The sequence below is a fragment of the Pinus tabuliformis genome, chromosome 8, assembly GCF_031772625.1.
Source record: "Pinus tabuliformis cultivar Carrire ecotype Pingquan chromosome 8, CPIR1, whole genome shotgun sequence".
Lineage (NCBI taxonomy): Eukaryota > Viridiplantae > Streptophyta > Pinopsida > Pinales > Pinaceae > Pinus > Pinus tabuliformis.
Genome location: NC_142294.1, coordinates 630,148,728 through 630,176,184, shown reverse-complemented (window position 1 = coordinate 630,176,184; position 27,457 = coordinate 630,148,728). Strand labels below are relative to the sequence as shown.

The 27,457-nt window shown below is 33.9% G+C and overlaps 1 protein-coding gene across 1 annotated transcript; it reads right to left on the bottom strand.

Annotated features, from left to right (window-relative positions):
• Positions 1–10,068: 10,068 nt before the first annotated feature.
• Positions 10,069–13,575, bottom strand: LOC149237074 (cysteine-rich receptor-like protein kinase 2). Its single transcript, XM_089366737.1, has 7 exons — positions 12,796–13,575; positions 12,532–12,690; positions 11,618–11,757; positions 11,309–11,519; positions 10,964–11,198; positions 10,682–10,826; positions 10,069–10,581 (listed from the first exon to the last, which is right to left on the bottom strand). The coding sequence occupies exons 1-7, from the start codon at positions 13,571–13,573 to the stop codon at positions 10,267–10,269; spliced, it is 1,983 nt and encodes a 660-aa protein (XP_089222863.1). The 5' UTR covers positions 13,574–13,575; the 3' UTR covers positions 10,069–10,266.
• Positions 13,576–27,457: the final 13,882 nt, after the last annotated feature.

Below are 27,457 nucleotides of genomic sequence, written 5' to 3'. Positions count from 1 at the left end.
GAATTACCACTCCTCAAACCATCAAGATAGAAGGACAAATCAAGAAGAAAAAGGTAATAGTGTTGATTGATTCAGGAAGCACCCACAATTTTATTCATTGTAGGGTAGCAAAAGAATTGAATTGCTTCCTATATCCAGCACCAGAGTGTCAAGTGATGATTGCAAATGGAGGAACAATAAATTGCTCTGGAAAGTGCCATAATATCAAGCTATCCATGGGAGAATATGTATTGACTAGCCCAATGCTTTCCATTCCAATGGGAGGTGCTGATGTTGTACTAGGAGTCCAATGGCTACAATCCTTGGGTACAATAGCTTTTAATTTTCAAGAACTTTTCATCAAATTTTCTACGGAAGGAAAGGAAGTTGAATTAAGGGGTATTGCAGGGAAACCAGGAAAGATAATCAGCTCTAATGGCATGACAAAGCTTCTAAAAAAGGAGCAAAGAGGTGTAATTGCACAATTATGTTCGCTAGATGTTTCCACATTGGAATCATCTATTTCTCCAGATCTCCAAAAAGTCCTGGACAATCATTCCAAGGTATTTGAGACTCCCAAAGGTCTCCCACCTATGCGTGATCATGATCATGCTATTCATCTGATTCCAGGAAGTGTTCCTCCAAACATCAGGCCGTACAGATATCCCTATGTCCAAAAAAGTGAAATTGAACGTATGGTTGCAGAAATGCTAGAGGCTGGTATAATTCAACCGAGTCAAAGTTCTTTCTCAGCTCCAGTAGTATTGGTGCACAAGAAGGATGGATCATGGCGCATGTGTCCGGATTATAGGGAGCTCAACAAGCTCACTATTAAAGATAAGTTCCCCATTCCTGTCATTGATGAATTACTGGATGAATTGCATGGATCAATTTACTTCACCAAGTTGGATCTTCGTTCGGGATATCATCAAATCAGAATGAAGATTGAAGACATTCCGAAAACAGCATTTAGAACTCATGAGGGTCATTATGAATTTTTGGTCATGCCTTTTGGCCTTACCAATGCACCTTCAACATTTCAAGGTTTGATGAATTCAATTTTCAAACCATTCCTTAGAAAATTTGTGTTAGTATTTTTTGATGATATACTAATCTACAGCAAGTCTTGGAAGGATCATGTTGAACATGTTGACAGGGTGCTACAACTATTGGAGGAGAAACAATTATATGCAAAAAGATCCAAATGTTTCTTTGGAGTCCAGGAGGTGGAATATTTGGGTCATATTGTATCTCATGAAGGAGTTAAGGTAGACCCTAGCAAAATTAAAGCCATTAAGGAATGGAAAATCCCCACATCCATAAAGCATCTGCGAGGATTTCTTGGGTTGACAGGGTATTATCGCAAGTTTGTTAAGAATTATGGGAGAATAGCAGCACCTCTAACAACATTATTGAAGAAAGATTCATTTTCATGGACTCCGGAAGCAACAAAGGCCTTTGAACATCTTAAAGAGGCAATGTGCCAAGCACCGGTCTTAGCTACACCGGACTTCACAAAAACCTTTATTGTGGAATGTGATGCTTCAGGAAATGGAATTGGTGTTGTTCTAATGCAAGATGAAAGACCCATTGCTTTTGAAAGTCGTCCAATCAAGGGAAAGTTTTTAAGCAAAGCTATTTATGAGAAGGAAATGTTGGCAATACTCCATGCACTTAAGAAATGGCGACCCTACCTAATGGGAAGACACTTCAAGGTAAAAACGGATCATGATAGCCTTAAATACTTTTTAGAACAAAGATTATCCTCTGAAGAGCAACAAAAGTGGGTCACAAAGATGTTGGGTTATGACTTTGAAATCATCTACAAAAAAGGGAAGCAAAATGTGGTGGCAGATGCACTCTCAAGAAAGGATGAGGATGTGGAAGCATTGTTGTGTGCCATTTCTATTATCCAACCAGATTGGATAAACGAAGCAAGGGAGGAATGGAAGAATGACGAAGAAGTGTGGGCACTTATTCGAAAGCTACAACAAGATTCCAGTACTTCTGATACATTTAGCTGGAAAAATGATTCGTTATGGTACAAAGATCGCTTATACCTCTGTAAGAATTCCCAGCTAAAACAAAAGATTCTTATGGAATTGCACACTTCTCCCTTAGGAGGGCACTCAGGATTTTTAAAAACTTACCACAGGGTTAAGAAGGAATTTTTTTGGGATGGCCTTAAATCAGATATTCAAAAGTTTGTGGCGGAATGTTTGGTTTGCCAACAAAATAAAGTTGAAACAATTAAGACACCGGGTCTATTACAACCTTTATCCATTCCAAGCCAACGTTGGGAGGAGGTTTCAATGGATTTTATCACAGGTTTACCCAAGTCTGAGGGAAAGAGTGTCATCATGGTGGTAGTTGACAGACTTACCAAGTATGCACACTTTTGTGCATTATCACATCCATTTAAAGCCAGTACAGTTTCTACTGCATTTATGGAAACAGTTCAAAAGCTACATGGAAACCCAAAGATTATTGTAAGTGACAGAGATCCCATTTTCACTGGAAATTTTTGGACAGAATTATTTTCTTGTCTTGGTACTCAGTTAGCTCATAGCTCATCTTATCATCCTCAATCTGATGGGCAAACTGAGATAGTAAACAAATGTTTGGAAGGATATCTTCGTTGCTTTGTATCTGATAAACAGACACAATGGGTCAAATGGTTGCCTCTGGCTGAATGGTGGTATAACACTTCCTTCCATACAGCAACAAAAATGACCCCATTTATGGCACTTTATGGGTATCAACCACCATCCATCACATCATATTTAAGAGAAAATTCTAAGGTTCAGGCAGTGGAACATCACATCGAACATCAACAACAAGTCCTCCAACTCTTAAAGGATAACCTCGTGTTGGCACAAAATAGAATGAAACAACAGGCAGATCAACATCGCAGTGAAAGAAGTTTTGATGTAGGTGATTGGGTATTCCTACGGCTACAACCATATAAGCAAATGTCCCTAAAGCAAGCTAAGAAGGATAATAAATTATCACCAAAGTATTATGGTCCGTACAAGGTGTTGCAAAAGATTGGTACTATGGCATACAAATTGGAGCTTCCTGCAGCTTCTCGATTGCACCCAGTTTTCCATGTTTCATGTTTAAAGAAGGTTATAGGCGACAAGCTCCCAATTCAAACAATATTGCCAGAACTTGACGAGGAAGGAAAAATTATATTGGAACCGGAAGCAGTCACAGAAACAAGAACTCGACAGCTACGAAATCGATCAATTTCAGAGTATCTTATCAAGTGGAAGAACTTATCCGCTGAAGATTCCACATGGGAGGATGAGAATTTTATGCAGAAGTATCCAGAACTACTCAAGCGTTGAGGACAACACTTTTTTGAAGGAGAGGGGCATGTTGGGTCCCTATAATACTAGTGATTACCCCATTACTATTATAGTTATACCCCTTATTTATATTGTTGTGCCCCTATTACCCCCATATTGTTATTTCTGTGCCCCATAGAATCCCTCTATTGTTATTTTTGTGGCTTTATATTATTATTGTTAGGTCAGCTGGATTATATTGTGACTCCTTAGACTCCTATATATAGAAAGGAGGTTTTGTCACTTGAATCATCCAAGAATTGTTCATTTATGTAATGTAAAGGAGGTTGCCCCCTCGAAGAGGCTAAATTCTAAGGCGTGGATCTCTCTTTTTTATCTTTTTGTGAGCTGGTTTCATAACATCTTTATTCTCAAGTATTAAGCGGTTTCAACAATATAACATATCAAATATTATTTTTGAGATTGTTAGCATAGAAGTAAGTTGTTAATCTATGGTAATATTTATAAATATTACTCTTTAGCAACTAATTTCTCATAATTTTAAATAATCCACCTAATACTCACTAAGTAAGATGATGGTCATAGGGGTGAAAGAAGTGAGTTTGAAACTAATGAAATAAATTACGTCGTATCTATCATCACCTTCGAGGCTTGCATTTGGTAACTAGGACTTCTGGATAAGTAGCCCATCCCCAAGCTCCTCTAGACTCCTCTAAGCAAATCCATTTTGTTTGTTACCACATTTGTCATACAATCTTAAACAACTATAAAATATTATCAACTAAAATGAAAACATTGTCATTTAAAAATGATCACTTTAACCATGTTACAACAAGAACTATTATGTTATTATGGTATTCCCTAAATAGTAAGCATTTCTTAATTCCTTAGTGTGTTTTTCATCCTTATAATGTGGCTTTAAATTTGAATTATCCTTTTATCTTACATTATCTTACACAAGTATTTAGTAAAGGCAATTACATGCATTATATTTCATATGCATGGCCACACACACACACACATATAATTCAAGGCATAATGATTTATAATTTTTTCTTTTAATTTAATATTCATAACCGATTTCAACCTAGGATCTGTATCAAAGAGTACTTTAACAATTCACCTATTGACCATTAATCTAAATCCCATAAAAAAGAATTAGAATATATAGTAAAATTACCTCATTATATATATATATATATATATATATATATAGTCACACACACACAACCGTGATGAGAATATTGTAATAATCAAAATTAATGCCTAGAGTATGGCCTATATAGTAGGTGAGTACAATGAAAATACTTGAAGTTATACCTATAACCTTTCAACAATCTTTATTCTTAACATATATTAGTCGTTTTACTATCATAACGGACACAAAGACTTTGGAGGTGTAGTTTATCTAAAATACCTATAGATATAGACAAAATTTACATTGTATAGCAAACTCATTCTTAAATAATAGTTGCAAGCTGATGCAAGAGAATTTCACTTCCAAGTCAAAATTGTATTTTGATTACACCTAGGGGTTGTCATTTACAAATGGAGTTGGCTCCCTAATTGAATGTAATTATTTAATTGTTGTATTTTCTATGTTTTTAGAGAGTTCTAGAAAAAAATATGTATTTAGAAATACAATTGTAATCAGATCACTTCTTTGGTAGAAGTCTCGAGAATATTGAAGAATTAGAGAGATTTTGGGATTAGTTAGATATTTTGAGGAGAGTGTGGATCTAAAGGAACCAGTGTGGGTGAGGAAATAGTGGATCTAATGTCATGCCATCATGATTGGATAACGTTCAAGGATGATTCATTGTATTTTATAAATTGAATGATCATAATTCTTATAATAAATTGCATGTCCAAATTTGAAAGGCTTATAAACTCCTTATCGAAAAAAGAGTTGTCAAATTTATAAATTCTCTTCATTTTTTGTGATGGGATTCAATTCTAGCTACCACCCTCAAGGTATTGCTATCTTCTTCTCTATCCACCATTGGGATCAATGTTTCTTCAACCCACACTTTTAGGCATCCATCAATATCCTTCTGTAAATTTATATTTTGACCTATCTTCCACATTGTGTTCCTTTTCATCATCTAAGAATTGTTGTTCGTATGATTGCAATCCCTTAGCTTTTGATTTATGTTAAGCTTGAGGACATGTGTCAAATATCCTGATTGTTTACACATCCACCACCAAACTATTGCATTTCATAATCCAATTCCTATGTCCATTTAAAGCCTTTGCTTTAAATCTTATATCATAACTCTTACTTATGTTGATATCCTCACATATATGCATCATTATTAAATCAATATGTGGCCTATGGATCTTTGGAGGACATAGGCATGCATTTTCCACATTTACATCTTTCTTCATGGGTTTTTGTATTTCATCCCAAAGCTCAAGGTCAAGAATACCATAAAAATTGGGTGTTTTGCTCACTTCTTATTCTAGAGCATTTCTATTAGATTATTCATTACAAAAATATTCACAAAGACACTGTTCAAAAAGAGGTAGAGATTGAAACTAGCAGAAACATAGGTTCCAAGTTGTGGAGATTTAATTACTGAAATGCTTAGCACAATTGAGAAGAATGCAAATCTTGCGTATATGTTGGATGTACAAGTCTTCCTACAACAAACTCTAGCATTGGCTCAGTACCCTCACTTTGCTCCCCAAAATGAAAAGGTTACCTAGCATGCATTTGAAGAAATGCTTATTTGCTAGTTGTTTGAAGAAAGTCCTAAATAGTTTTTCCTATTCAATAGAAATACCATGATAGCATATGTTGAACGACAAGTTTTTGATGTAATGATTTTATGAAAAATGCATGACAACGTGCATTTCCTCAACATAAATGGTGGGGAAGCATTACTCTGAGAGGGCTACGATGTCAAAGGAAGATTTCAAAATATGGTATGACATTTAATGGGAAAAGCTTACTTATGTGGGTGAAATTTGATGGTTATGTTTTTAATATAAACAACAAACTAGAAATTATGGACGGGATCCCTATACATGAATGGTAAATTCCTTTTTAGGGTAAAAAACTAGATAACCTTTGTCTACTATCATATTATAGCATATGCACAAATATAACTCACTATACTCCTTTGGTTATAGGAAAAAGTGATGGGCATTAGCAATGGAGCACCCTCCTAGTCCAAATAACATTTATTCAAAAATGTAGTCAATAGAAACCTATGTAATTGTGCCAACTTATCTACCTAATTTGTATATTATAGAGTAATGTAAAATAATTCTAATACTAAACTTATCTGAATATATAGTTTATGATTTCTTTTCACAATACACATCTAAGATTATAATTTATTTATGTAATGATTTATGACCTAGTATATCAAATTGATACCAATAATTATGTTAAACTATATAAAATATATATTGCTAATTCTATTTATATTAGCAAAAGGATTATATGATATATTTTATTTTCAAAATAATTTTTATTGTTAATTTCAAATAATCTTATCAAATAAAAGAATGTTTACTAATAAATTTCCAAAATATTTCTAATTTATCATAAAATTTCAACAAAGGATCTACTTCTACCGAATAACATGCCTATTATTTCCTAAATTTAATCTCTCTTATGTTTCTCTTTTTTTTTTTCTTTTAAAATATAAATTAAACCTATATTTGGGCCAAACTAAATATTGGATGGACCACAATTTGTTAAACTATGGGATATTAGTATCCCATAGGATTGTGCAATTCAATCAAAGATCTACACAACTACAATATGTGTGTGCAAATCAATCAAAGATCTATCCAATTATGAAATATAATCACCAAAATTATACAAGCCTACTAACAATATAAGTAACTATCACTAAAATTATACAAATATCAATCAAACTTAAAATTGTTTTAATATAGTAATTATACCATCAACCCCTTTCCTCAAACCCTGGAATTAACCTATTCCATATATCTTTGTAAACCCAAAAGAAATCATACATTATGCCTCTTCCACTTTCATTTTTTTTTGTAAATTTCGTCAATGTATTTCTATTGGTAGCAAAAAGAATTACATAAGATATTAAATTGGGAGCCCTTCATTTCATCATCTGACGAGTCCATCAATATCGGCATACATATATCAGAAACTACCATTAGCAAACTTTACAAAAAGTATTCACCTTATAGAGTATCTAGAGGGTTGTGGACTGTAGACATATAAAAATCTGGAGTAAAGGTCATATAGGAGACAAATAGTAAGCTCTTGCAAAATTAAGAAAATGAAATAAGATCACTGGACAAGGTAAATTCCTTCTAACGTCAAAAACTAAAACCACTTGCTTGGTGGATATTTTAGTACAAAATGATGACTCCCGAATGAGGAGAAGAATTTTTTATGGGTGGTGATCAAAGGAAGATCAAAGTGTGCATGAATGGTGTTGTGGTGCGGATACAATTTCTTCTTCCTGATGATCATTTGAGTCAGTGTTTATTTCTGAAACCACAAAACGTTCCACATGACTCAATATTACCACTATATCATCAGGATTATACTTGATGTCCCACAAGGTTCTCTTAATATCCTCCTCAATAGCAAATAGTTTATAGTTATCCACTTGCTTGCCACGAACGACCATGCTGAGCAGTGTCTCCGTTTGACGATGTTGGGTGATAGGGTGAATAAAATTTGGTCTTCTTCTTTGAAACTGTTGCCATGATCTCTGAATAAGAGAAATATTTGTGATCCCCGAATTCCTTAGCTTCCAAATTTAAAATTTCCTCTCTGGCGATAAGAGGGGTGACATTAAAATAATTTGCAACTGATTCCCACCCAAAAAGACTCATGTGTCTTGAGCAGGATGCCCTAGGAGCCCCACCCCTACAGGTGGATAATCTTTGGCATGGATCCATATAGTACATGCAAACAAACCGAACAACAACAGACATAGAGAAACAAGCAACTATCTGAGGACCAACCCGCCAAGAGTGCAATCTCACAAAGATTCGAACTGCAAATTTAACTGTAAGACAAGAGGAACATGTACGTAGGCGGAAGAGGAGTAATTGATACCTATCACAAACCCAAGCTAATGACCATCCACGCTGCGTAAAGCGCGTAAATGTTTGTGAACCGGGAGCAACCAGAATTAACACAACTTGCAAAACCAAAGATTTAGAAAGACCATAACGTGTTTTAGAACCAAATGGAGAAGTTATCGGGGTACCACACCCCACAAATGAGCACTAGACAACTAAACGAAATCTCGACGGGTTCAAAGGTCTAGTGAGACGCGGAGGTTAAGACTACAACCAATTTGAAGGACAGACGAGTCCCTGAGTTTTGTAGAAAGAGTACAAAAGACATTGACTCTTTAGAAGAGAAAGAAAACTACTTTGTATAACTCTTAATTCCTTATTGCAAATGACCAAAAGACACTGTAAAACCCAACAATGATAAAGACAACAGTGCGGCCCTATTATGACCAGTTGAGGGCGTATGAGTGGAAACAAACCTCCAAACACTTTGACCCAGACATCCTATAGCCACCATATGAATAGAGACACATGAGACTCAACGCGTCACACAACCACCACGACGACGAAATGACCATCTTTCTACCACCTTGAGAGGAGAGTAGAACCTATATAATACATTGTGGATGTGATGAGACAAGTATGATGAATGAGGTGAGCACTAAACAACCTACATGACAAGGGCCAAGTGTACAACCACTCCAAGACATTGTCGCATGATAATCTCAAAAATGAACTTTCCCTGTCTGTTAGATAATACACCATGTTAGATAATACACCATATCCAAGAAGACAAAAAAAAATGACCTTACTTATAATTCCGTAGTGAAAAAACTACCAAAGTCCTAGCTGCAAACAATTAATTTGAGAAGACCTAGACAGGTGACTCAAGTTAGGTTACATAAGACGTGGAAATGCCATGCGTATTCCATGAGAAACCATGAATAAAACCTGCCTCTATCACCAAAGGTCGTTGTTCTTTTATCTATACAAAAAACACGCATGCAAATTATAACACTGATCAGAAAAATGAAATTATGGGAGAACCTCGTCATCATATTTGACATTGTAACTCTTAATTTTCGTGCCATAAAGTTGTTGCCGTATAATCACCCCATCTGGAAATGCCTCTTCCACTTTCACTAATATAATTTTTAAGAGTTTAATGTTTTCGATTACATAAGGAATACTTGGGAATCAATCTTTAAGAGTTTAATGTTTTCGAATATAGAATGAATACTTTGCAATCAATCTGTGTCTCCTAAAGTTTAGTTTATTATGAAGGAGTTCATAAACACACCACGAATACCTAGAACTAATCTTTTTCCGTTCAATAAAAACATTGTAATAATAAATTGAAGATCATGTAATTACAATAACAGTTTAATGATTTTCAAATCTTTTAGTGTTACACGGAGCATAATATTTTAGCGGATTTACATGCGAAGAAAAATTTACTTGTAAATGTTGATATTTGTCTTTTTTTAGAGTTCATTAATGTTGTTTTATTGTTAGTTTTCTCTCTTGATATCTTTAACCTTTTTGTCTAAATGACCAATTAAGTTTTTAGTGAAGTTTTTATATATAACTAAAGCATATTTTAAATACTGAAATAAAATGTATTTTAAAAATCAAATAAACTACTATGCCAGCTGCAAATGATTGTGTTTTTTTATTTTAATAGGGTAGAAATATCAAAAATATATTTTTACCTTAAAAATCACATGCCAAGAGCAACCGCGATATACAGACCATTAACGGTGCCCATTGATTTGACTGGTTGAATTTAAATACATGGCTTGACCGGTTTAAATGGGCAACGGAGTGACGCACAATAAGGTAATGCTCTCCTTTAATCAGTGGACATAAAAATAAAACTTACAGGCTAGGCTTGCTTTTCACCTCGGGAGTCGGCACTAGCATGTCTGATGAAGGATCCACAGCTGCATCATGCATGGATATCTAAGAATGCCGTAGAAGTAGTCATTGTACCGATTGATGTTGATGTTGTACTGAACGTTTTTTCAGGATGTGCCACGTAATCCAGATCTATGAAAGCAGGCATAATTGGCGACGGAAGGGATTCTCCCTCACTTGTCAGCATCGACACCACCCGGGACATTGAAGGCCGCGACGCTGCAGCTGTTTGAGTGCACATAAGACCTATTTTAATCACCCTAGTCCCTTCCTCCCACGAAAAACTGCCCTCCAATATGGGATCCATAAGTGCTGATGCTTCGTTTGTGTCATACAATCTCCATGCCTGAGAGGTCAATATCAACAAGAACAGCATCAAGCTTCAGTTAGCTATGGAAATTTCAAGAAATTTTCAACTAGAATTATGAGTTCCACGTGAACCATACTCTTTCAATGAGAAACTCCATGTCATCACCCAAAACATGTTTCTTTCTTCCGCTGATAACCTCAAGTAAAAGAACTCCAAAGCTGAATACATCTGCTTTCTCTGTCAGCTGTCCGCGTAAGGCGTACTCAGGCGCCATGTAACCTCTGCATAATGTCATGTAGATGAAATTTCCATATTTTAAAGTTTAAACCTCTCTAAATTACATAGTCAATATATGGTAAGTTATTAAATAAATTGAGGGGACATCACGAGATTGAACTCTAGAGAGAAATATTCTTACAGAGTCCCTGCAACTCTAGTGCTCACATGGCTCTCATCTTCTGCAAAGAGTTTGGCTAAACCAAAGTCCGCTATTTTGGGTCTGTTTTTATTGTCCAGTAAAATATTGCTTGTTTTAATATCTCTATGAATGATCCTAATCTCAGACTCCTCGTGAAGATATGCTAGCCCACGCGCAGTTCCCACTATGATTTCATACCTCGCTCGCCAGTCAAGTAAATGGCGTTTTGTTATGTCTGCAATTATTGCATCACAGGCAGTGAAAACATTAGAAAGCTACATACACAAATTTGAACAAATCAAGGATCTATGCAGCGATTAAGCAGTTAAATAGTTAAAAGCAAACCAAATATAATCCTGTCGAGATTACTGTTGTGGAGATATTCATAAACCAGTAGCCTTTCTGAGTTTGCAACTGAGCAACCAAGCAATTTGACTAGATTCCTGTGCTGGACACGACTGATGAGATTCGCTTCATTCAAAAATTCCACATCTCCTTGCCTTGAACCTATTTTCAGCCGTTTAACAGCAACTTCTCTGCCATCTGAGAGAATCCCCTGCAGCAGATCAATGAATTTCAAAATTATTTATTTTCTTCAATAATGCTCTAGCTGCTGCCTCCAAATCTGTAAGTAATTGAATGCTAAACGCTCACTTTGAAAACGGATCCAAATCCCCCTTCACCAAGCTTATTCTCTGCTTTAAAATTGCTTGTAGCCTCCTTCAGAATACTGTACTTGAATATAAGTTCCGGATTTGCTATATTAGAGGACAAGTTAATTTCCAATTCCTGGGCTGCGGAAACAATAACAAGCCGTCAGACAAAACACTGACTTCAGATTTCAGGGAGAAACGGACTTCAGATAGGAGATATTACGATTTTTTTTTGAATTTAATGAAAATATTTTTGAATTAAAACAATTAATTACTATCAATCAATTTGATTGTTGAAGTTTAGTGAAGAAGATAGTGTGATGTGTGATATTTCTTCAGGAAGTTGTAAAACTTATTATTCAGTCATATATGTTGCGCAAGTCTAAGATTTTGATCAGACATACATGTAGTGCATTGTTGCATAGAGTCATATAGAGTTGTGAAATGGACAACTTGGATAGGTGGTAGATGTACCATCTTTGAAAAAGGGAATGTGAATTTTTAGGTGAAATGGTTGATTAACCATGTACATGAAAATGAAAAGTTATCTAGATAACTAATAGATACAGAAGCTAGTTACCTATGTAATCAGGGAGATGAAAACTTTTTAATATAAACTTGACCAGGTTGTTCTCCCTGTATCAAGTTTAAGGGGATTGTTAAAGTGGTTCAGAAAAAATGGTTATTTGAATCTAGGTTTATCACAACCTATGATTTTGCCCATAAAATTTAATTCCAATGTAAACTGTTTACAAACTAAAAGACTAGATGTTAATTTGTACTAGTATCCATTAAAATCTTGTGATCTCCAAAATATTTCCAAAACCAGTAATTGATATAAAAATAACATGATAACCCGAAAGAAGAGTGATCATTTTAAAAATCACAAGCTACTAAGAGCACACTGAATGATACCTCTGGTTAGAGAAATTTGTTGCCAAAATTTTCGAGATGAAAATTTCCATATGCAAAGGCCAATGGCCGCAATTAACCCAACCATAGCGGATGTCACGGCCAGAGTTACTCCATGCACTTTAGATCTTTTGCCTCCAAGCACTTTAGATCTTTTGCCTCCTGCAAATTTGCACAAGAAAATTGGCTACCTTTTAATTCACAAAAGAAAAAACATTACAAAATCAGTAGATATCCTTATCATGGTAGACTATATGAGGGAAATACCCGATTCAGGCAGAGCGTTGAAAAATGTGTAAAGCTCAGAACGCAAATAGCAGTTCATGGATCCGAATTGAGAGCCAATAGCTCCAGTCTGGCATACGGATATTTGTGACAGGGCAAAATCCAGGCACGATCCGCAGTCTGTTGAGGATAAATCTCTCCAACACTGCGCTATGCTGTAGATATGCTCCGTCGCATTATATGGCGCAACGGCTGAATCTGCAGCAAAATATTTAGGACTTTGCGCCGCTTCATTGGCAATATTTAAGAGCATGGCCTTAATAGTATTTGAGAACTGCTGTGACTGACTGCTGGTAAGGAGATTGCAGAGAATTGCTTCCTGCCCACTGTCACTATAATTGCCGTAAAAGGAATGATTGTCGTAACGTAAGAAGCAGCCATCTAATTGAATGAATCCGGAAGTGTTCCGGCATCCGTCAACGAGCCTGGATTTCGCTGTGGATGCGCACTGTTGGCAATCGGAGGAATTTAAATCTCCCCTGCACTGGACAAGCCCATAAACCGTACTGTTGCTGTTTTGCGCAGCATCAACAACACTAGAAATATTGAATCCGCTAAGGTAAACGTTGCTCACCAGTGATTCCAAAACCTGGTTTAGATTACTCTCGAAGGCGCTACCGTTTGCATATTCGCTAGTCCCACAACCACTCGAAACGTTATTAATGTACGGATCAGCCCCAGAGAGGGGGCTACGCATACACAGGCACATTGTAAGTGCTATAGTGCTGATTAACGTTTTCATCTTCATCGCCATCGCCATGAACGCCCCTCTTACAATCGGCTGGAGTCCCAAAATTATAGCTTTTGCATTTGCCAATTCCGAGTTGTTTTGAGCACGCGGGTGTGCCAACTGGATCCTAGAACGCGTGAGTTGACCGAATTGATACTTTGTGTCCCTCCATCAAAGTATCCCGTTGGTAAAATAATGTGCGGGGATGAGAGATGCCTTCACAAGTAGATACACCTTCTACACCCACATTTGTCCTTTTTGTGTCGCTCCATCAAAGTATCACGTGCATTCAAGTGGGTTCACATTCCACACTCACATTTGTCTCATTGTGTTGCTTCATCAAAGTATCCTCATTCCACACTCACATTTGTCTCATTGTGTCGCTCCATCAAAGTATCCCGCTGGTAGAATAATGTGTGGGGGTGAGAGACTCCTCGAGAAGTCGATCCACCTTCCACACCCACATTTGTCCTTTTGTGTCACTTCATGAAAGTATCATGTGCATCCAAGTGGATCCACATTCCACACCCACATTTGTCTCATTGTGTCGCTCCATCAAAGTATCCCGCTGGTAAAATAATGTGTGGGGGTGAGAGACTCCTCGACAAGTCGATCCACCTTCCACACCCACATTTGCCCCTTTGTGTCACTTCATCAAAGTATCATGTGCATCCAAGTGGATCCACCTTCCACACCCACATTTGCCCCTTTGTGTCACTTCATCAAAGTATCATGTGCATCCAAGTGGATCCACCTTCCATACCCACATTTGCCTCTTTGTGTCCCTCCATCAAAGTATCTGGCTGGTAAAATAATGTGCGGCAGTGAGAGACGCCTCGACAAGTCTAAGATGCGAGGACTCTTTGGTTCACTATAGCTTATTTGTTAGATGTTTTGGGGGATTTTTCTCCTATTTTTAACAATTAAAATTGCCATAAAATGATACAGAGATTTAATGGAATCACAATTTTAATTTTAAATTGTGAACTCTTTATAATGAATATATTAAATATATCTTATTGGATTTTTTTTGTGTTTATATGCAATAAAAAAATCCAATTTAAATATATAATCAAAAAGACAGTTCAAACAATTTTATTAAAATATTTTTCCTACTAAAAAACTCCAAAAACATCTAAATGTTTAGACTAAGTCCATATTTTTCATATTACCCAAATTATTGTTATGTATAGATGATAATTTTTTTAAATATATTACAATATTACCTCATTAAATTGTTAATTATATAATTAAAAATAATAAATTTTATTATTTTATATTATTGTTTAAAACTAAATAATTAAATAAAATAAAACAATTTTTATTTTTATTATTTTTTAACTTTATTTACCAAGATTTTAAACTTGAATTTCATGCTTACATAATGCTTTATAATATAATGATTTGCAAATGAGCTGCCCGTAGACTATTCTTTTTATTATTATATATTGTTTATATAATATTATAAATAAATTATATTATTTATTTTAAATTTAACTTTATATGACATTTTGTATAATTTTTATTGTTTTTTTGACTTTACTTACGAGCATTTTAACGATTAATTTCATGCTTACATAATGCTCTATAATATAATGATTACCAAATAGGCTACCCATAAACTATTATTTTTCTTATTATATATTAATTGTATAATATTATAAATAAATAATAATATTTATTCCCATTTTAATTTTATAATTATATACTTAAATTATATTATTAATTTACACATTTTTTTTTAAACTAACTCTTTATCTTAAATAATATAATTCTTTAATGTCGATGGATTGCGAACCATCGTAGATATTATTCAATTGTAAATATAAATGTCTTCAAACGAATTGTTTGCATCGTACCATTGACATCCACAACCGTGTTGACGTTATAGCAAAGCAACTAAATCATATTGGATTCTCTCTTAAAAAAGAGAGGTACAAAACCATTATTTGTCGATTTTCCATAACAACGAACCCAATATATTTGTATAGAGATAATTCCGTTTAAAGTTAATTTTAATTTTATTTTCATCAAGGATGAAATTGTGTTAGGATTGAGTAAGATAGGATGAAATTGTTCAAAGGGATTTAATTTTTATATGGAAGTTTTTGTTTAATATTTTTTTTGTTATTATAAAATAGTATATTTGGAAATTTTGTTTATTATTATTATTATTTTTAAAATAGTAATATGGATTATGTAATATTTTGTATTATTATTTCTATTAAATATTGAAATATATAAATATTTTTTGTTTTTGTTTTTTTAGTTCAAGTTTATTTTTGCGGTTCATTATATTCTTCCTTTAAAATTAAGTTGGAGGGAGGGAGAAGATAAGATGAGGATTTGAGGGGAGTTCCATGGTAGTATTTACGAAATTTATTAAGAAATAATCACACATATTCTTGGTTGAGAATCATGTTGAACTAACCATAGAGTTAAAAGGGCACTTGATGATTGGATTCTCACTGATGAAATTGTGCTCCTCCAAAGTCTTATCCCACAAACTTAATATCTTAGAAGGTTTTCTAGATCAACTTTCACTTCTAGCCTTTTTATAGTGGGCTACTATATGGCCTATTTTGAAGCAACATCTACACCTATAAGAAACATCCTCATAGTTAAAAAAATTGAGACTAGGTTTCCTATTTGACGCGTCACTTGATTTCTACCATAAAACCTTTCTTTAAATCCATGACCTCATATTTTTGGGTGTATGTGGTGATGTGCCTTCTTGTTATTTCTACTCCTCTAATAACATATATATTATCTTTCAATGAATTGAATTCATAAAATTGGAGATCGAGTTTGGGTAGTCTAGTCTAGACTGCGACAAAATATAGGGTGTTTAATGCAGGATTAAAGGATTTACCAAAAGGCTTCATGCATAAAATTGCCTTTCCCTAAAGTCATGGACCAAATTTGAGGATTAGGTCTCTCTTCTAGCTAATCAAATTTTAGGTCAAAGAATGCTTTTGTAGAAGGATAGATAAAAGTTTATTCCTTGTTTTTTGACTTCCAATTTGAGGTTATCCACTTGTGTAGATTTATTAGATTTAGCAAGGGGTCATTGAATTTGCAAATGAGGTCATTGCTTTTTGGGACTCCAACACAAAACTAACCGGTGTGTACCTTACTAATCTAAAATCATTGTAGATCATTGGATGAATATAACTTTAATATTATTGCACATATTCATAATGACCGAATCAACGGAAATAAAAGATTGAATTTGGAATTGAAAATCGGAGGTGGCTTGATGATATTTAGCGAGTGATATATATGTGGGTAGCTGACAGAGTAAATGAATGAAGGATTGAATGAAATTGTTATAAACAAAAGAGGTGTAGGAAAAACACATTATAATTTTGAGATAGAATCAATTGTAGTTTATTGATACATATAAGCATATCGAGAGCATGGTATCTTCATCCAAACCACATGCCCAAATTATGTTGAAAGAACACATAGAAGCAAATATGCATGTAGTGGAAATTCATGAAAAAATTGACATTGTGGAGTTATTAGAGAAAGCAGGGATCATGAATTTTTAGGAATTTTACATTATAGATGCAACACACATTCCAGAACTATTACACCATTACCATGCTTCAATAATCATTAAGCTATCAAATTTTGGTTTTAAGTCAAACTTCCAAGATATCCCTAGTGTGCTTTGGTAGTTCAAGTTTCATCCTTGATAGGATGGTGACGTGCTGCCGAGAGCATGAGGACCATTTTTTCTCTGAAAAGTTGTACAAGGTTTTGAATTCTTTAAATTTAGAAACCCATATAACACTTTGGAAGCATTGAGAAGCTTTGGAATGCCATGGAAAATATCCTCTGGAAGGCATGAATGACTAAGTTGAGGAAGATGTTAAGACAACTTTAGCACAAATTGCACTTCAATACAACAAGTTGAAGTGTTCTTTAATCCAGATAATGTGCAAGCCCATGCTTCCTACGCTTTAAACAACTATTACATTAAATCCCATGCTTCCTACGCTTTCAACAACTATTACATTAAGAATGTAATGTTTCATGACACTTGTGACTTTGTTGGGAGTGAAACTCTTACTACACAAGTTAATCCATATGAGTTTTAAATATATTTAAGTTTATGTTTATTACTATGACAATATGACTGTTGTAATTTTGTATTTCACATACCTTCCTTTAAGTTGCTCTGGAAACCTCTTACCCTAATAGATGCAAATTATTTTTATAATTTTGTTTTCTTTATTTGTTGTTTTCAAGAAGACTCCGCCACAAATTTCTCATCATTTTCTCATCATTATTAACCAACGTAAATTGCTTCAGGCTTAACCAAGGAGAATTTTTTTTAATTAACATTTATAATAATTTATAATTTGAGTAGTAGTAGGAATAGTCATCTAGTTAAAATACACGTGATCTCATTACTAATAAGTTAAGTTTGGAGAGTTATTAAGCCTGAAGTTTTGTGAGGCTAATTCTAAAATCAGTGCAAAGGAGCCAGAGTGTTGCCATTAGTTTAACATTCTAAATTGAAAAGTAATAAATTTTCACGGGAAATATTATCTACCTTTAGATTTTCATTTGTTTTTTCAATTCTACAAATTCAGTATTATATCTACATTTTTCATAGAATATGGACTAGTGCATGTGAATTTTGCAAGTCACACCAAGAACCTGTATTATGTTGTGCAAATGATACAATGTTGTGAAAATGATACAAGAGTACACCTCACGAATATTTTACTTGAAAACAAAGCCAAAATTCCTACAATTGAAAATGCCTCCAAAATTCCTCTAAACTCACCTACTTGAAAACAAAGCCAAAATTCCTACAATTGAAAATGCCTCCAAAATTCCTCTGAACTCACCACCATAACTGAAGAAAACATATAGAAGATCTAACAATGGCAAACATATATTTTTAAAGTTTTGAGGATTGTTTTGAAAATAGGGTTAAAAACGATATTTGCTTATGTATGTATGACCACCTAATACGGTCCAAAAAATAAAAAAATGTCATGTGAATGATGTACTCTAGTCTCGTTGTTTTTCCCTAATGAGAAGGAAAATAAATAAGGTGGATTATCACTGAGTTGGTTATGAATTTTAGATGTAGTAATTTTTTTACAGTACTGATTCTTTGTCTAATTTTAAGATTTCCACGATTAATAATAGGTTATCGACCAAGACTCCTATGTAAAACTTTATGAAATATTAAAACACTTATGGTATATTGTGTTGGTTTTACTATAAATTTGTTCCCCACATCGATTCCATGTGATTATGGTCATGTAGAGGATAGGGAACTTAGATGATATGTCAACTTCTGAGTCGTTGAAATGGAAATTTCTTTATCAACCAAAACTCCTATGTAAAACTTTATGAAATATTAAGACACTTCTGATACATTGTGTTGGTTTTACTATAAATTTGGACCCCACATCGATTCCATGTGATTATGGTCATGGAGAGGACAAAGAGATTAGATGATAAGTCAACTTCCAAGTCATTGAAATGGAAATTTCTTCTTGGGAAACTTTCCTGTTGGCATTGGTGAAAAAAATCCATTTGTTTTTACTGAAATTTCAAAATTTAAGTGCTTTGATAAAAATCCAATTTGAGAATATTGAAATAAGAGCATATTGATTGCAATAATGGTAGGCGAGTAAAATATATTTTTAGATTTTCCCATAATTTTTGTATCCTGTGTTTTGGAGAAGAACTGATAAGTGGAATATGGTTGGTTTGGGAGTTATGGATCCCATCAATAAGTGAGTAAAATCATCCCATCAATATGTGAGTAAAATGGACTTCATGATTCAATAAATTGTGTTATGGTCATGTTGTTTTTTTTCTTATGATAAATTTGTGAAATAATTTAACATTATTATGTTATCTAGGGGTAATTTTTTAATTAAAGTGTTATTGGTGAAGGGTCAATTTATTATGAGAACATTATAATCCAAGGGAAAAAATTTAAACATAATATTTTTGGATGGAAAGCCTAAAGACCCAAAACATCAAATTTTTTTTATTTGATGAGTAATGAGAAATCCAAATTCCAACCTTGGTTGCAAGGGAAGGAATACCATTTCTCATTAGGAATTCTGCGTGCAAGTTTACACATTTATTGGAGAGATAATTTGTAGTAGAATTATTCATTATCAACACATGAAATAAGCTAGTAGTAGATAATTCTGTTTTCAAATTCTTTATTCGATCAATAATGCTTCACAAATTGCAATCCTTATGCAAAGACCCATCAAAAAAGTGATGGGTAACCAACTGTGAATTTCCAAACACTATGAAATCTTCAATGTTTGCTTATTTGGCCAAGAGGATCCCTTGTAATAATCCTAACCCCCAACTGTACTCAATTTCAATTTTTCTATTGGGGTTGAGGATAACCCCTCTCTCTTGCCACCCCCCATTATCGTTTTTTGTTGTTGTAAGCAAGTAGGGATATTTATATTAACAAAAAAGATATACATAATTTACAGAGCCATATTAATGTGAGTGGTGACTGAAATGGTACTAATGCCCACCAAGGGGAAACTAGAAGGTCCTTGTATGAAAACATAACAAAAAAAAAAATATGTCCATGGATAGTGCCAGAGAGAGTAACATTAAAAACTGGTAACCAAAATACAAAAATTCCTGTGATGTTTAGCCTGACAATTGTTCATAAAGATGATAAGAAAGATAATGATGACAAGTTAGACCACTTGCTTTCCTTTCGAGTTCGTGGATACCTATGGTGCCTTGCTATTCTTCAACTGATCTGTTTCCTCTTCCGGTTCCTCATCCACTATGAGGTAGCCATATGAGCTTGATTCTTGTTGTGCCTGATCCTTCTCGTCTTCTAACATTGCGTATCCTTGCAACTGCATGTCATTGATTTTGAGGGAAGGGGAGTGAGATGAAGGAGAGGAGTGGGAGCTAGAGTCGTCTTGATAACTATAGGAGGACGGGGAGAGCAAGACATGAGGGAAGGAAATGTCGAAGAGTTGAGACAATTGACATAGTGATTGGTGAAGGATGCTCACTTGGGCATTCACCTCTATAACCTTTTGCATCATTGCCTCTCTGGCTTTGTCCTGCTTCCATAGGTGTCTGGCCAACAAATTTCTTGAGGCCGCCCTCGATTATATATATATATATATATATATAATGTTAAATGGCTATTTAATATTAGACATAAATAGCACAAACATATAAATTAAATGGATGGACACTTGCTTAATAATACATCAAATTTTGTAAAAAAAAAAAATTATATATAAGTTGCATATATACATTTGAAAAACCATGACCAATTTTTTTTTATCTATGGAGATTTACCCCCATTTTACCATCGATATTCTTAATGTGTAAATATACTTTGTTACAATACTATGGTTTATCAATACCACATTCCCCAAAACCACAACTCATTTCATATAACACTTGTTCATATGGCATTTTTTTTATTTAATCAATTTAATTAAAAGAGAAAAAATGGCATGAATACTTTGGAGATAGATCTTAACCTTTAATGTCTATATATTTCTTAGAATATTGTAAAAATTTCCATGAAGATTAAAGCCCTACCACGCACCTAATAATTATTGATAATTAAATTAAAATTATGGGAGCCCTTTTCCAAAATAGACATGCATATCGACATAATTAAATAAAATTAAATAATTTATTTTAATTTTTATTATTTTCAATATTATTATAAGAAAAAAATATTTTTATTTAATATAAAAAATAAAAATCCACTATTTTTGTGTCTAAAGGCGCTCTCCAACCCAGTATGGTAGAAATGTTGTAATGTAGCGTTTAGTTAGATATGCGAGAATTGTTGGAAGGGGGAACTTTTGCTTAATCTTATTATTGTTATTAAAATAATAATGTTTTTAGGAAATTTTGTTTAATATTCTTATTATTAGGAAAATAGTGTTATGCATTAGTGTAGTATATCTTCTAATTCTTTATATTAAAAGTTAAAGATGGGCATCTACAAAGAGATTTTCTTTTGTCTCCCTTTTTCACTCCACTTTTGTGTTCCATTATGCTCCTCTTTCAAAGTTGAGATGGAGGAAGGGAGAAGGTTTGTGCAACAATATGGGGGTTTGAGGGGAGTTAAATGGTGGTATTGGAAATGGCAAGGAATAGATCTTCACTGATTAAAGTGTGCTCCTTTAAAGCGCCAACCCACTAACTCAATGTCTTGGGGGCTCTTCCCAATCAACCTTAAATTATAGCCTTTATATAGTGGGCTACTATATGGCCTACTTTGAAGCAATCTGTACACCTGAATGCGACTTCCTCATAGTTGAAAAGTTGAGGTTGAATTTAATATTTAGCAACTAGCTTGATTTCTTCCATAAAACCTATATTTAAATCCATGACCACATATTTTTGGGTATATGTGATGATGCGCTTCTTGTTGTTTCTAGTCTTCTAAAGTGGAATTTTCCTATGATATCTATAATATCTTCCAATGAATGAAATTCCTAAAAGTGGAGATGGAGTTTGTGTAGTCTAATTTAGATTGAGACAAAAGATGGGTTGATTAATGCATGATTGAAGGTCTCACCCAAAGGCTTCGTGCATAAACTTACATTTCCGTAAAGCGATGGACCAAATTTGAGGAAGAGGTATCTCTTCTAGAAAAGCAAATTCTACCATGAGGAACACTTTTGTAAAATGATAGAGAAAAGTTTCTTCCTTGTTTTTTAACTTTCAATTTGAGTTTATCCACTTTTGTAGATCTATGAAATTCAACAAGCAATCATTGAATTTACAAATGAGTACATTATCTTTGAAATACTTATATTAATCTATTGCATATGACACCGATCAGATGGAATGGGAAGGAGTTTCAAATTCCATAAAAACTCTTTGTCCCTAGGCATCATAGAGTGCCCTCCGAAATAATTACAAAAAATAAAGACACATTTGAAGGAAAATTTTGGTTCTAGTAGTAGTTGAGGTTGATATCTAGCGATGGCGGATCCATAGAGCAACATAAAGCATTTCAATGGGAGACACTAACTATTTTTAAAGGTGATATTGTAGAATGATCCATAAATAAAAACCTCACCACCATCATGGAGGTATCCTATTATATTGAGTTCAAATTGATAAGCTTCTAGAGTTATTCAATGTATTAACAGGAAGGAAGGATAATATTAGCAAGAGACTAAGGGAATGGAAATGTTGACAATCCATGAGGGCCATGAAAATGACAACATAACATCAAGGAATAAACCCTTAACCCACAATTGCAATGATTGAAATCGACAGTGAAGGAACACAAAAGACAAATCTTTTCATGTATTTCCCATAATTTGATGGCATGATGTATTGTTAGAAATAACATCCAACATTAATGTGTGTCAACATTTGTACCTTGTGTTCTATGGAATTAAAATCAACATGAATTAGGAAAAATAGGACAAATGTCTATTTAGTTTTAGTATTTGCAATATGTGAAAACAATCCATGTGTATTTAAAAAGGATATAACCAATAACTTGACATGTAATTATCTACTTATAATAGAGAGTGTTACATAGTAGCTAGTACATGTAGCTTAGTTTAAATATATATAAATTAAAGTTGAAAACAATAAAAACATAAATATTTCATCACAAATATAAGACAACTAATAAAGTATTGTTGAATGCCAACAACAAAAAATTAGGAGTATGATTAATTAATGTTGTTGATGTTAAGATATATACATTTTAATTGAGCCGAGATGCCCCTCTACAACTCATTTAGGGTGGATGGGTGAGTCTTAGGTGTGAGTGTTAGATGAGTGAGTGCGAGATGTGAGATGTTAGATGTTTTTTAAATTCATTTTTTTTTTTTTTGTTTTTTTTTTTTTATATTGTAATTTTGTTTTTTATTAATCAAATTACAAATAATGTTTTAGATAAAAGAAAATATAGTATACCTATCACATTAAAATATATAACATATAAATAGTATTTATAAATTAACATCAATTTTACCATATAAATTAAAATAATGATTCCATAACCATCTATAAATTTCATTAATAAGCGGGTAGAATCTTAATATTTAGGATATGACAAGATTTTTCATCATGAATATTTACCATGGATATTATTAATTTCTAAATATATTTTTTTACAATATCATGGGCCAATACCCAGAGGATAAGGATAAAGAGAGGGAGGGAGAGAGGGAGAGGAGGGAAGAAAATCATGATACCATGGGCTAGTACCATGATTTATCAATACCATGGGCCATCTAGGATTTTGATTATTATGATATGGATCTAGGATTTCAATTTTCTCTTACAATACCATGGGCCAATACCATGGCTCATCAATACCACATGCCCAAAAACCACAACTTATTTCAAAATAAAAACAAATACTTTATTTTAATTTAATTTCATAACATTTTTTAATTAAATCTAAAAGGAAAAAGGTTATAATTACTTTTTAGGTATATTTAAACCCTCCATCCTTACGACTACTAAAAATATTCCCATAGAAATTAAATAAAGGTTTTAATAAATTAAAGCTAAAAATGATTTTAATATACATATGTGAAATTTATATAGCATAAACAATATTATAAAGAATTAAATATGAAAATGATTTAATATATACATACGTGAAATTTATAAAAACATAAATAATATTATAAAGAACCAACATAGATGCATCCTAACCAAGGATCCAAGCGAAGAGAAAAAGTAAAGTGACTAGGAAAGATAGTGCATGATTCTTTTAAGTTTTTTTATTATTGTATTTTCTTTGACATGATTGATCCAAAATATAGGTTTAATAATTTACAACCAATTACGTTTTTTTTAATTTAGTTACTTTCTTAAATACAATGCAATGGGATCATATTTAAGAGAGAGAGTGAGATGGAGGAGGAATAGAGAGGGGGAGAGAGACATAGAGGTCAGAGAGATAGGGAGAGAGAGGAAGGAAGAGAGAGAGGATGAGGGAGAGAGGGAGAGAGAGAGATGGATTTTGAGGTGGGAGAGAGGGAGGGAGAAAGAGATATGGATTTGGAGGGGGGAGAGATGGAGGGAGAGAGAGATATGACTTTGAAGGGGGAAAGAGAGGGAGGGAAGAACAAAAACATTGAGATATAGAGGTGGAGACAGTGAGGGAGTGACAAGGGAGAGATGAATATGGAATGAAGGAGAGAGGAGATAAGAGAAGAGAGAGAAAAGGAGAGGATAAATATAGGGAAAGAATGGGAAGAGAGAGATAGGGTGACATATATATGGAGGGGAGAGTGAGAAGGAGAGAGGGAGGGAGATAGTGACAGAGTTGGAGGGTGCAGAGAAAGAGAGAGTGTGATGGGGGGAGAGACAAAGGGATGTTGGAGAAAAAGTGGGATAGAGGACGGTAGAGAGATAGGATTTTAGAGACAGGAGAAGGAGAGGGGGAGATAGATGGAGCTAGAAGGGGAAGAAAGACATAGAGAGAGAAAGGTGGAGAGGAAGAGGGCGTGACAAGGAGAGATAGAGAGATGGTGAGGGAGAGAGGAGAGAAAGAGGGAAGAGAAAGAGAGGGAGAACTAGATAGGGAGAGGGAGACAAGGGGAAGATAGAGATAGAGAAGAGGAAGAGGGGGAGGGAGAGGGAGGGAGAGGAAGAAGGAGGGAGAGGAAGAAGGAGGGAGAGAGAGATAGATAGATATGAAGAGAGAGTGTGTATGTTTTGAGGGTGAGAAGGAGAGAAAATTGGAGATAGAGATATAGATGGAGGGGGGAGACAAGGAAGAAGAGAGAGGTAAAGAGAGGGAGGGAGGAAGAGATATATATGGAGAGAGAGAGAGAGAGAGAGAGAGAGAGAGAGAGAGAGAGAGAGAGAGAGAGAGAGAGAGAGAGAGAGAGAGAGAGAGATAATGGGAAGAGGGAGAGAGGGAGAGGAAGAGGTACAGAGAGAGACAGGGAGCGAAAGAGGGAGGGAGAGAGACAAATAGATAGATAAATATGGAGAGAGTGTCTTTATTTAGGGGCTAAGATAGAGAGACAATCAGAGAGAGAGAGAGAGAGAGAGAGAGAGAGAGAGTTGGAAGAGATAGAGAGGGATAGATAGATAGATAAATAGATATGGAGAGAGAGAGAGAGAATTGGAAGAGATAGAAAGGGAGAGACATATAGATAAATGGATATGGAGAGAGAGAGAGAGATAGTGTTTATGTTTGTGGGCTGATATAGAGAGATAAATAAGGATAGACAAAGGGATATAGAGATATAGATGGAGGGGGTGAGATGGAAGAAGAGAGAGACATAGAGAGGGAGGGAGGAAGAGAGATAGATATGGAGAGAAAGAGAGAGCGAGAGAGCGTGACATGTGTTTAGGGGGATGAGATAGAGAGAAAAATAAGGAGATATGGAGGGAGGTATAGATATAGATTGCAGGGAGAGAGAGGGGAGAAGAGAAAGATAAATAAAGTGGGAGAGAGAGAGAGAGAGAGAGAGAGAGAGAGAGAGGAGGGAGAATGATGAGAGAGGGAGGGTGATAGACACAAACTGGAAGGTGGTGATAGAGGGAAGAAGAAAGATACATAAAAAGACAAATATAGATAGAGAATTTAGATCTAGAAAGTCATGAATATTTTTGTTTTTCACTAAAATAGATGTATTTATTTCAATGCAGTTGTTGACTTCAAATTCTATTTAACCACTTGCACTATATGCATTGATTTTAGTGTAGGTGTCGATTTCTAATCCTATTTAATACCTTACACTAGATGCATTGATTTCAGTGTAAGCACATCTCTGCCCCCCATCTATATCTCTATCTCTCATTGTCTCTACTTATTTATCTCTCTATCTCACCACACAAACATACACACACTCTCTCTAGATATATATATATATATATATATATATATATATATAGATATATATATATATATATATTGTTACATTATCACTTTGCACTCAAAATTTTTATTTCATCAATTTTCATCATTAAGTTACTAATAGTATCTCTCATCTGAACAAACTAAGGTAACTAAGAAAATGTAGAATTAAATTGACCAAATAAATCTTAGATATATTTAGCATATTTAGTATGATCACAATAATTAGATGTTCAACAAATTTTGTATGACCGCACACGACTGAAACTAGCCTAGGTCCATCCTAACTCTGGATCTATCAAACGTCAAGAAGGATCAAATCTCCTGAGGTGCAAACCTTTCCTCAAGTTTTGTGCTAGAAAAAGAGGTTTGTACCTTGAGAGATTTGATCCCTCTCGGTGCTTGATAGATCCGAGGTTAAGATGGATATAGGATGGTATATATGTATAACACGACTTACATTATTGATATGGCCAATCCCAAAGTTATATATATGTGGTCAGATTATTAAAACACATTAATATACATTATTTGATGTGCTTCTAAATAGAAAAATTATCCAATTGTTTTGATAACCATAACATATGTGGTAAAATCATTAAAACACATTACAAGAAAAAGTTATAAGTTCTTTTTATACATTCTTTGATATGCTTCCAAATCCAACATTTTTGGAGGAGAGTTGTTTGAGATATCTTAGATATAGGTTATGGGAGATCATATTGTATAAAAAAATTAAATCACTTTTATCATGGGATTATAAAAAGTATTAATATTTCCATAATTCAACATATCTTAATTATATTTGCTTATTCCATTTTTTGAAAAAATTTCAAGTTATATTAATAATTATAAAAAATCCCTATTATATATTTTTAAAGATATTTATTCTCAAGTATTAAGGGGTTTCAACAATATAACATATCAAATATTATTTTTGAGATTGTTAGCATTGAGTAAGTTGTTAATCCATGATAATTATCTATAAATATCACTCTTTAGTAACTAGTTTGTCATAATTTTGAATAATCCACTTAATACTCACTAAATAAGATGAT

Bases quoted from the DNA above. Each gene is read 5' to 3' on its own strand.
- LOC149237074 (XM_089366737.1), bottom strand. From the start codon at position 13,573: ATGGCGATGGCGATGAAGATGAAAACGTTAATCAGCACTATAGCACTT. The intron at 11,520-11,617 runs GTGAGCGTTTAG...GATCTGCTGCAG, and splicing joins GATTTGGATCCGTTTTCAAA to GGGATTCTCTCAGATGGCAG. The intron at 10,827-10,963 runs GTAAGAATATTT...GACATTATGCAG, and splicing joins ACTAGAGTTGCAGGGACTCT to AGGTTACATGGCGCCTGAGT.